Source organism: Mastomys coucha, unplaced genomic scaffold (genome assembly GCF_008632895.1).
Source record: "Mastomys coucha isolate ucsf_1 unplaced genomic scaffold, UCSF_Mcou_1 pScaffold23, whole genome shotgun sequence".
Taxonomy (NCBI): Eukaryota; Metazoa; Chordata; class Mammalia; order Rodentia; family Muridae; genus Mastomys; species Mastomys coucha.
The window spans coordinates 113277035-113288756 of NW_022196906.1; the positions used below are offsets into that span (position 1 = coordinate 113277035).

The 11722-nt window shown below is 48.4% G+C and overlaps 1 protein-coding gene across 5 annotated transcripts in view; it reads left to right on the forward strand.

Annotated features, from left to right (window-relative positions):
• Acvr2b (activin A receptor type 2B) overlaps positions 1 to 11722 on the forward strand; it is a 28287-nt gene that overhangs the window by 3400 nt on the left and 13165 nt on the right. Inside the window, exon 1 of one of the 5 annotated variants that reach the window (XM_031344670.1) lies at positions 1708 to 1978. The exons of 2 other annotated variants lie outside the window; for them this stretch is intronic. In XM_031344670.1, coding sequence (XP_031200530.1) covers positions 1879 to 1978 — 100 coding nt within the window. In that variant the 5' untranslated portion in view covers positions 1708 to 1878. Of the gene's footprint in view, positions 1 to 1707; positions 1979 to 11722 lie in introns of those variants that run through there. 2 more of the 5 variants (XM_031344673.1, XM_031344672.1) reach the window with 2 other exon arrangements.

Here is an 11722-nt window from a genome sequence, read left to right on the forward strand (position 1 = left end):
TGTGTGTACCTGTGCATGTGAGTGCCTGTGTGTGTGTACCTGTGCATGTGAGTGCCTGTGTGTGTGTATCCTGTGCATGTGAGTGCCTGTGTGTGTGTGTGTGTACCTGTGCATGTGAGTACCTGTGTGTGTGTGTGTGTACCTGTACATGTGAGTGCCTGTGTGTGTATACCTGTGCATGTGAGTGCCTGTGTGTGTGTACCTGTGCATGTGAGTGTGTGTGTGTACCTGTGCATGTGAGTGACTGTGTATGGTATATATCTATGCATGTGAGTGCCTGTGTGTGTGTGTACCTGTGCATGTGAGTGCCTGTGTGTGTATCCTGTGCATGTAAGTGCCTGTGTGTGTGTTATACCTGTGCATGTGAGTGCCTGTGTGTTATACCTGTGCATGTGAGTGCCTGTGTGTGTGTATCCTGTGCATGTGAGTGCCTGTGTGTGTGTGTGTATCCTGTGCATGTGAGTGCCTGTTTGTGTGTATACTTGTGCATGTGAGTGCCTGTTTGTGTATATACCTGTGTGTGTGAGTGCCTGTGTGTGTGTATCCTGTGCATGTGAGTGCCTGTGTGTGTGTATATCTGTGCGTGTGAGTGCCTGTGTGTGTGTGTGTGTATCTGTGCATGTGAATGCCTGTGTGTGTGTATACCTGCGCGTGTGAGTGCCTGTGGTGTATACCCGTGCATGTGAGTACCTGTGTGTGTGTATATACTTGTGCATGTATGTGGGTGCATGTTCAGCCTAGAGAACATCATCAAGTGCCTTTCACAATTACAGTCCACCTCGTTTTTTCTTTTAAAAGCATTTTGTTTTAGCTTGTGGGCCTGTGCCACAGCTCACTGTGTTTGTGAAGGGTGCCAGACAACTTGTGGAAGTTGGTTCTCCATAGTGAGTCCTGAGAAATCAGACTCGGGTTGTCCAGCTTGATAGCAGGCAAGCTTTTACTGCTGAGACGTCTTGTTGGCCCCCACTTCGTTTTTTGAGGCAGGGTCTCTCTGACCCTGGAATTCACCCTTAAAGCAAGGATTATAGATGTTCACCATACTGCGTGGCTTTTTGTGGGGGTGCTGGGTGTCTGAACTCTGGTCCTTATGCTTGTGTGGCACACACTTTATCAGCTGAGTCGTGTCCCCGACCACACTTTAGGGGACAGTCTGGATAGTCAGTTCTGGGCTAGGGTCCTGGCTGCATGGGCCTTTCTAGAACAGGGTTTCTCAAACCTTGAAAGTAGTGGCGTTTTGCACCTGTGGATTCTGTCCATTGGGAGAAATGTTAGTGGCAGTAGGGAGGCAGGCCTGCACACTGCAGATGCTCAACTATCTCGTCTAGGACCATGGTGAGTGAGTGGGAATAACTTGGCATCTCTTGAGGGTAGGGGCAAAATCATGCTTAGGTAGGCTGAGAACCAGTGGTCTAGAACATTCAGCCTTTGTTGGTGTGCACAGTTGTGGGAGATGAGGGTAATGGTCCATCTTTCTTCCTCTGGAGTCAGAATAAGGAGCTGGGATCTCCTTCAAAGCTTAGATAATTCCTGCATCTCTGAACCTGTTGGAGTTTGTTTGGTTCAAAATCAGTGGTCCAGCGGACTGGCTGCCACGGAGGAGGAGAATCCTGGCGTCCTTGAGTTTTCCCAGAAGCGGTTCGGGTTTCAGGGAGGCGGCCGTTGTGGGTGGCCGGGCAGCCTGCCTGCCCGCACCGCCCACCTGCCCTGGCCTTTGCCTTGGGGCTGGTGCTTCTGCCTCTCCCTCCGCAGAATGTCAGGAAGTGCCTGTTGTTGGGGCCCTGCCTGCCTGCCTGACACCCCCTCTCTACTCACCTGGGATCTGGGTGAGCCCAGGCTGCACCCGTCTGCCAAGCCTGGGGGTTGTAGCAGGATCCTGGCATGCCCTTTCCTCCCGGTGGGCCTGCCCTGTGGCGCTCTGAGGAGCCTCGGCGGCTGTGGGCCAGGGATGCCAGGGCAAGGGGGCAGCTTCACCCCAAAGGTATGGGCCTGTCTCTTCCCACAGGGCTTGGGAGGTGTGTGTGGGAAAGCCTGGCCTAAGAGAGCTGGTTTGCTGTAACCTGTGGCAGACACGGCGGGCTTCCACGGAGGCCCATTTGCTGGCCTCTGCAGGCTGGCACCTCCCTGTGGCTGGCCTGTGTTCTTTTTATGCTGTGTTATGTGGAGGATTGTTGGGGGACACTTCTTTCTGACCCTACTCAGTAAGAGCTTGGAGCTGCTACTGGTGGGACATCAGGGTGGACACAAGCCTTCTGACAACCATTTTGAGTGCTCCACATCACTCTTGTGAAGTGTTGCTGAGGTGAGATTTCCTAGGCCCACTTCTAATGCACTCTTTTTTTTGTTTGTTTGTTTGTTTGTTTTGTTTTGTTTTGTTTCCCTGTGACGATTGGGTTGCTTTCCTAGATTTCATGGGTCTGGCCCTTCCTCCCACGCCATCACCGGGTTTTTGCTCTGGACTAGACACTCCTTATTCTGTGCCCTTTTTTTGTCTCATTGTTGACCATACTTACAAATGAGCCTTAGGCCTAGAGGTGGTTGCTCTTTTCGGGTCTGCTGGTGGTACTCCTGGGTCCCCAGCTTTTAAGGGTTGGGAGATACTCTGTCCGTCTTCTTCAAGTCGGTCCTTAACATCGGCAGGATACTTCTGACAATGGTAGGGATTGGAAATCCACCGATCAGGCCCGCTGGGGCCTGTTCCAAGGGTCAAGGGTGCCTCCTCCTGGCATGGGACTAGTCCTGGCTTCTGGCCTTGGACGGCCCTGTTCTTTCCCATCGAGCTATGCACACATGTGCCATTTTTCCAGACCCTCTCGGGGCCTGGCAACTCAGCCTGGTGTTTTCATTCATGGACACGTGATGTTGGAGAGAAAGCCTGGTCCACTGGGCAGGTCTGTTGCCCTCCTCCCTAGGGAATGTTCTGGAGGGGCCTGGCCTGCTGGACAATAGGGCTTCTTCTCCCTGGTTAGTTTCCGGGCTACGGCTGAGGAGTTTTGTGAGGCAAAGCCAGTGCTCTTGTTTGTAAACGTGTTCCTAGGCAGACTATTTCGGTTCTACCTCTGAGAACCAAGGAGGCTAAAATTAGTTCTGGGGAGGAAAAGGAAGGCTGTTGGGAACTCAAGCCCTTGGCTGGAAGGTGGAGGAGGCTGTCTGCCCATGTTTGTGGCCGGGTGTTTGGGAGGATGTGAGCAGAGCAGCTGTTGCCTGTCCATCGGAGAGGAGGGCGGGATGCCTGACTGCCCTGCAGACCTGAGCCAGTGACAGGAAGTGAGCGCTGACTTGCGAGCTGTCTGGACTCTCCATGCCAGGGTGTTTTTTTCTTCTGTCTTCTGGTCCTGCAGTGGTCCAAAGTGTTCCGGGTGTGCAGACATTGCTGTCTGATGTCCGCCTTAGTGCCAGCTCCTCACCTTCTACCTCAAACCTGGTAGTTACCTGCCCATTGATTTAGAAACCTCTCCTGAGTTCGCAGAGCCCTAGACTGGCAGCCAGAGGTTAGGAAACATTTCTCTTGGATATTTGGGAGGATTTCCTATGTGTGTGAATTTGAAGTGGGGTTCAGTAGGAGTCTTGTCTGTGGCCCAGGCCCCTTTGGAGATCTAACTTCTCTGCACAGAACATGTGGGCCAAGGTTCATCTACCAAGTGGCTTAAAAACTACAGGGACGCGGGGCTGAGAAAGGTGAGTGGCCCCTGCTTGAGGGAGGGTCTAGGTTTGTTTCCTCTAAGCTGAAAACCTTTGCACACCAACCTTCTACCCAGGGGTCTTCTGGTCTTCTGCGGTGAGCAGAGGTCATGTGACCTCCATTTCCTTTAACTCTTTTTAACTTTTATTAAGTTTATAGCCGTTTAAGTAACACACATATATTCAGTTGCAGAAACTTAGCTGTTAGTGGGTACAGTAAGGTTTCAAGTTGGGTGTGGCAGTGGATGCCTGTGATTTCTGCTCTTGGGAGAGGCAGGAGGGGGAGGAATTAAAGGCCCTCCTGGGCTGTGGAGACCACTCAAAAATAAACAGATCAACGTCGCTGGGCAGTGGTGGCGCACGCCTTTAATCCCAGCACTTGGGAAACCAGCCTGGTCTACAGAGTGAGTTTCAGGACAGCTAGGAATATACAGAGAAACCCTGTCTAGAAAAACAAACAAACAAACAACCCCCCCACAAAAAAAAAAAAACAGATCAGAAAACAAAAATGTAGGGTCTCCTGAGTAAGTCCTCCCCCTTAAAAAATGGTTTTGTATGTGTGTGTGTGTGCGCGCGCGCGCGCTCGATGCGCGTGCCTGTACACACATACCTGTGTAAAATCTTTTTTTGTTTTTTTTTTCTGAGACAGAGTTTCTCTGTTTCTGGCTGTCCTAGAACTCACTCTGTAGACCAGGCTGACCTTGAACTCAGAAATCTGCCTGCCTCTGCCTACCAAGTGCTGGGATTAAAGGTGTGTGCCACCACTGCCTGGCTGCCTGTGTAAATTCTTGTGTATCATTGTACAAGCGTTACCCACAGAGGCCAGAGAGGATGTCAGACCCCCTTTAGTTGGAGTTACAGGTGGTTGTGAGCTGCCTGATGGGGCTGCAGGGAATGGAACCCAGGTCCTCTGCAAGAGTGGCTAACTGCTCTCACCTACTGAGCCAACACCCTGTCCCCTCCATACCTTTTAGAGATAAGATCTCACGGAATCCAGTCTGACCAGCAACCATGCTGGTCTTGAACTAGGTAGGATCCACCAACCTGCACTTCCTGAGTGCTGGGGATTCAGGTGTGTCTCACCACACACTCTCCTTAGTGCTGGCTAGGCTTCATGAAGGCTAGGCAAGTGCTTGCTCCCCCAATTGAGCTCTGTCCTCCTCTCTCTGAAGTAAGTCCTTTGTGGTTGGTACATACTCTTTCAGGCATTCCTCCCCCAGTAGGACAACTGTAGGTAATATTTAGGTAATAGGATGATGATGATGATGATGGTTTTATTGTTTGCTTATTTGCATTTTTAAGATGTATAGTGTAATGTGGGAGGTGCTGTGGCATGCACGAGGAGGTCAGAGGACAGCCTGTGGGAGTTGGCTCTTTCTTCCCATCTTATGATGTGCTTAGGATCAAACACAGGTGTGGCATCCAGTGTGTTTACCCGGGAAGCCTTTTTTTAGCACCCCTTTACCTTGGCCTTTGTTTTTTTAGCTCCCTACTGGCGCTACTGTTGAGTGTAGCTGGAGTTTGTTACTGTGTTGAGTGCCTACTGTGTTGAGTGCCTACTGTGTTGAGTGCCTCCTTTTTCCACCCTTTATGTCACACCATATCACTAGATAGGAGAGAAAGGATTCATGGGGAAAAAAGAGATAGAGATCCCGGAGTCTGACTTCTTCCTTTTGCTCCTCCTTTGAGCATGACTACTAACACACTGAAACTACCCCCCTCTCCACGACCAACAGCCACTGACCCCGCCTCTTGGGACCCTAAGAGTTATTTATATACCCTCTGAAAAGTTCCCAGAATTCCAAAGGTTACACAATTGTAGAACCTATCTGCAGCCGGCACAACCACCCGTCTGCTTAGAGCACGAGGCAAATCCTGGTCTGCTGCTGCAGACATTGGAAGCAGCCCCATATCCCCACGCCTGGGATTAAAATGATAACACATTCTTATTATGTCTCTGTGTTTTTAAAGAAACAAAAATTCCAAAATTGTCCCTATGTTCCCCCTCTTCTGTTTTAAGCCATTGATTGTGCTGTGTCTTGGGAAATTGTAAACAGACATTTTGGGTCAGTGGCTCAAGGTGCTCAGGAGCTCTCTCTGGCTCTTTCTGCAGGAGCAGCTTTGCCGTTGACTGGGGAGACAGCCCCAGCTGAGCAACCCTGGCTCCTTTTTGTATTGGCCATAATTTAATTTCTCCTGTGAAATCTTCACCTATAATTTTTGGATGCAGTAATTTTGGGAAGTCAGTCTACGCCTTCCCAAGATCATTTCTACAATCCCAAGGGCAAAGGACCATAAAATCTCATGGCTATTTTATGACATTAAAATTTGGGGGATACAGTAAGATGTTTATCTCTGGCTAAGTCTAGAGCCCCACTACCTGCAGTGGTGTGCATTGAATCTCTTATACCAGTGGAGGCTTTTTCGTGTAGATGTCTCTCCTTGACTGCGGGACCTGGAGCTGGGCCCCCAAGGCTATGTCACTGGGTGAGAAATGACCTTGAGCATCTCTTCTGCACCTACATTCTTTGGTTGAGCATCTCTTCTGCACCTACATTCTTTGGTTGAGCATCTCTTCTGCACCTACATTCTTTGGTCCAGTGGCAGCCCTTGTCACATCAGCTGCTCACCCCTGGAAGCCTAGGCCTTCTTTCTGGTTTATATTTAGACAAACCATTGCCCTTAGAGATACCTTGCTCACAAGTTTGTTGCAGGTGACCATGTTTTTCGCAATTAAAGTCCTGAGCATTTTGAGATCTGAGGCCTTCAGCTGCTGCGTTGCAGTCTCTTTGCTAATGAGTACATTTCCGGAAATTGAGACACCAGGCACTTTGATATCAGAGAGCTCTAGCTCTACCTTGACCTATGATGTCAGCATGGTACACATTAGAACCGACATCAGTCATATCCCTCATCCACTTGTCCATAGGTGCCGCTTACACCTTTAATGGGTCTAATAACTTTTTTACGTCCATTATTCGAATTTCCAAATGCCAAGGTTTCCACCAACACCTGCCTTGTATCAGGGTCTGATTCAGCTTTGTTTACAGCCAAAACTAATCTTTGTTTAAAAAAAAGAAAATCAGTGATGGCTTTTCCAGAGCCTTGTATAATCTTTGTTTTTTTTTGTTTTTGTTTTTGTTTTTTCGAGACAGGGTTTCTCTGTGTAGCCCTGTAGACCAGGCTGGCCTCGAACTCAGGAATCCGCCTGCCTCTGCCTCCCAAGTGCTGGGATTAAAGGCATGCGCCACCACTGCCCCGCATAATCTTTGTTAAATGAGGTGGATTTCTCTCCCCTGGGCTCAACCTTGTCCCAAGCTTAAGGCCACGAAGCAACACTGACCTGTATAGATATGTCATCAGATTGGATCTGCTATTGAAAATCAGAGTACCACCCTCAGCCAGCCACCGGTCGTTGACTGTATCCATTCCCCTCTATTTCTCTGTTCTGTACTGGAAGCTTCTTCCCTTCACCATATCGACCATTTCAATTGCATACTGGCCTCGAGTACAGCTGTTACCCATCCCTTCCAGCCTTGGAAAAATAATTGTATTTTGAGTAGCCCAGTTACTTAGGATTTGTTTCACGTAGGGAGAGTGCACCCCATATGAAATTATGGCCTCTTGGATCAGTCGTTTCTGTAGGACACCATTCTATCTTCTTCCACAGCATTAGTAGGCGTATGCTGACTCCTGAGAAAGCTGATGGGGATCTTGTAACCCTGGACCACCCCTCCTCCCACTCTGGTGACTGTCCTGCTTTTTTCTTCAGCTTCTCTCTGTCTGACCTGGCCGCCCCCTGCCAGTTTCTTTTCCTCTTTCTTCTTGTGGGAAACCCCCACTGTCTTGCTCAGTCACTGGAGCGGAGCCTGTGCTCTCTCTTCTTGTGCTCCTTGCCTCTCGAGAGCTTCCATCTCCACTTTTGCAGCACCAAAGCTTCGACCCATTCAGAAGTGAGAGTAGTGAGACCCCTTCCCCCCCCCTCGGCCATTTGTTTGTTTCTCAGACCCCTTCATTTTCACCTGCAAGTTTTCCAACTGCTCAGCCATTCTTCCGACCTTTTTTCTGAAACAGAATGTTCGAAGAAGGAAAAAACAAAGACCAGAAAAATTCCCTGTGGGAGCAAAGTGGGCGGTGATACCCCAGCAGTAGAGGTCACAGTAAACATTTGCTGGACTCTTGAAAAAAAAAAAATCCGTTCCCTCACACCCGCTGTTTCCTCTGTGGCATTTGAAGTCAGATTTCCCCTCCTTTTTTTTTTAAAGTAGAAAACACAAACTTTATTTTAATAAGGACTTAGGTTTGAGGCAGGGATGGGGACAGTAACTGGGGTCAAGGTAGATGGGGTCAGTTCTAGAGAAGAGGACTGGTAACTGGTGCAGGTCCGTAAGAATTCCTTGCTCAGAGGCCACACTGCCCAGAATGAAGCCCACAGCCAGGGAATAGGTTTGGTTGAAGGAACCTCATAGATGCTTCACTTGCTGGTTCAGGGTCAATGGAATTGTCAAGATGTCGCCCAAGAGCATCAAGGTCTGCAGCAACATGTATATTCAGTGACTGGGGAGCATCCTGTGGGGACGGACGCAGGACCCTGGGAAAAGCTAGGCAGCTCATTGGCATTCTCCATATTGTGGTGGAGTGTTGGTGGCTGGCTCAGGCCTAGAAGCCAGTGTGAGGGTAGTGTGGCAGGCAGGCGCGGTACTAGAGGAGAAGATCTGGGTGTGGTCGGGGGCAGGGTTGGCATTTTCCTAAGCCAGTGGCAGCGCAGCCCTTACCCAGATTTCCCATTTTTATTTTGAGCTCCACATTCGAGTGCCGCTTGTTGCTGGTTTGTGCTATTTTGTGGGTTCTTCCCTCCCCGCCCCCTTTATCCCTCTGGTTTCACCTTCTATCACTAGATGGGATAGATAAGATGGGGGGGGGGGCTGACGAGATGGCTCAGCAGGTAAGAGCACTGACTGCTCTTTCAAAGGTCCTGAGTTCGGATCCCAGCAACCACATGGTGGTTCACAACCATCTATAATGAGATCTGACGCCCTCTTCTGGTGTGTCTGAAGACAGCTACAGTGTATTACGCTGGAGCGAGCAGAGGTCCTGAGTTCAATTCCCAGCAGCCACATGATGACTCATGGCCATCTGTACAGCTACAGTGTACTCATATGCATAAAATAAATAAATAAATCTTTAAAAAAAAACAAACTGAAAAAAAAACTTTAATAGTTAAAAAAAGAAAAGAAAAAAGAAAGGATACAGGAGAGAGAGAGGAATACCTGAATCTAATTTGTTTCATTTCATTTCTTTGAGCATGACCGACAAATCACAATCAACACCAGCACCCTGCCTCTCGGGGCCCTAGCTTTTATACATACTCTGGAAAATTCCCAGAATTCTGACATCATACAGTCACAGGAATTACCTACAGCTGGCAAAACCATGCCTCAGCTAGAGCACAAGGCAGCCGGTCTGAAGTGGGCCCGTATCACCTGGGGTTAAAACAAAAACATAGTTGTATTATTTCTTTTTTTTTTAAAAGACTTATTTATTACTATACATAATTACACTGTAGCTGTCTTCAGATACACCAGAAGAGGGCTTCAGATCTCATTAAGGGTGGTTGCTGGGATTTGAACTCAGGACCTTTGGAAGAGCAGTCAGTGCTCTTACCTGCTGAGCCATCTCTCTAGCCCATGGTTGTATTATTTCAAGACAGGGTTTCTCTGTGTAGCCCTGGCTGTCCTGGAACCCACTCTGTAGACCAGGCTGGCCTTGAACTCAGAAATTCACCAGCCTCTGCCTCCCAAGTGCTGGGATTAAAGGCATGCGCTTCCACCGCCCCACTATTTCTGTGTTTTTAAAGACACCGAAATTCCAAAATTGTCACTGTGGCCGTAAGATACATAAAATGTATAGAAGTCTGTGGTGATGAATGGTGCATAGCCTGTGTGTGTGTGTGTGTGTGTGTGTGTGTGTGTGTGTGTGTGTGTGTGTGGTGGGTGTAGAAAGTGCTTCATATGTGTAAGGCTCAGTAGATAAGGACACTGTCCTTCTTAAAGGACCCTGACTCAAGTATCAGCACCCACAAGATGTCTCCCAGTCATCTGTAACTCCAGTCTTGGGATTCAATGCCCTCTTCTGACCTTTCTGAGTACCAGGCATTCACATAATACACAGACATATGTTCAGGCAAAACAATGATACACAAAATAAAATAATGATTTCAAACCTTTTCCTGCTGGATGGTGGTGGCGCACGCCTTTAATCCCAGCACTTGGGAGGCAGAGGCAGGCAGATTTCTGAGTTCAAGGCCAGCCTGGTCTACAGAGTAAGTTCTAGGACAGCCAGAAACAGAGAAACCCTGTCTCAGAAAACAACAACAAAAAAACCTTTTCCTAAAGATGGAATGTGTAGTTAAGAGTGAGATCTTGATGTGCAAACCCAATGTACCTGTATGGTCAGCATCCAGATTAAGTCTCTCAAAACCCCCTCCTGTCTCAGTGGCTCTTGGGACCCATGCAGGGCCTGGTTAGTATTAAGTGTGTTCTGAAGCCATCTCAGCTCATGCTAGTCGCTGCATCCATCCCTAAAGGTAGCTAGCTACTTTCTTGTTATATTTTATATGACAATATCCACACCTTTAAATGGTTTGTGTGTGTGAGCAAGATGCCTTTTAAACTCAGATTCATGTAGGCAAGCTTTCTAATACACATATCAACTAAGGTCTTTTTGTCTTTTTTTTTTTTTTTTTTTAAAGATTTATTTATTTTATGTGAGTACACTGTAGCTATCTTCAGACACACCAGAAGAGGGCATCAGATCTCATTACAGATGGTGAGAGCCACCATGTGGTTGCTGGGAATTGAACTCAGAACATCTGGAAGAGCAATCAGTGCTCTTAACCCGCTGAGCCATCTCTCCAGCCCCTTCTTTTGCTTTTTTAATAGGGCAGGAATCCACTGTGATGGACTAATCAGTTGATTGACTGACTTTTCAAAGTCTTACTATAGCTTGGATTAGCCTGCCACTCATTGTATAGCTAGCTCAGGCTGGCCTCAGATTTATGCTAAGCCTCTGCCTTCTGAGTGCTGGGATAAAAGGTGTGGGCCACCATGCCTGCTTTACTCTTTATATTAGTCATGAAGAATTCGCAAGTGTAGAGGTAGACTCTGCTTTATTGACCTCCTGTTGGGGGGCTTTCTGACTGTATATCATTTATATAGATTGACAATAACTCCAGGAACACAAGATATGTATATTTTGCATTTTAATAAGTACTGAAAGTGACAAGTGGCAGCAGTAGGTGCAGAAGCTGGGTGACTTGACCGTGGACCCTCCGGCAGAGTGAGTTTCTGGAGGTCTGGACTTCAGCGTCAACCTTGTAAAGTGCTTGGCCACAGAGGTTGAAGCAGGCACACCTGGCCAAGGCGCCAGCATCGGAGGCTGCTTCTGGGTGTCCCCTTCACCTTCGTTAGGGACTTTGGCAACTACTGAGGTGGCTGAAGAAATCTTGGGAGCGGCACTGCCTCGAGGCACAGTGGGTTGATAAAGTGTTGGCGTGACAGAATTCTGGTTGCAATACAGTTTTAATAAAGATCTCATGATGAAAGGACCTCCGGAATTCCCGCGTCTGGTTCCTTCATGTAGCCCTCTGCCATGGTTACCTGTAAAAGTAGGGAAGGCAGTTTGGGGTGCTGTGATTGCCAAGGCCCAGCTTCTCGCTGGTGTCTCGATTCAGCTGTCCTCATTTAAGCCCACATGTCAGGTCCTGCCCATGGGTTTCAATGATACTGGACTTGTGGCAGTGTCTCTAGTATGCACAATGCCCCAGTTGGCTCTTTCACATCATCCTGGTGTCAAATGCTGTTTGTGCCTTTGTCTGCGCCGTGGACTTAACGGAAAGCCACATAGCACTGCAGACTCAGTCAGGAGCAAGATGTTGACGGGCTTGATGGAAGAGACTTCTCTGCTCTTGGCTTACGGGAGGCTGGCGGCCACTGTGGCCTTCTCTCTGTGCACATTCATTCTCTGCTCCTGGCTTACAGGAGGC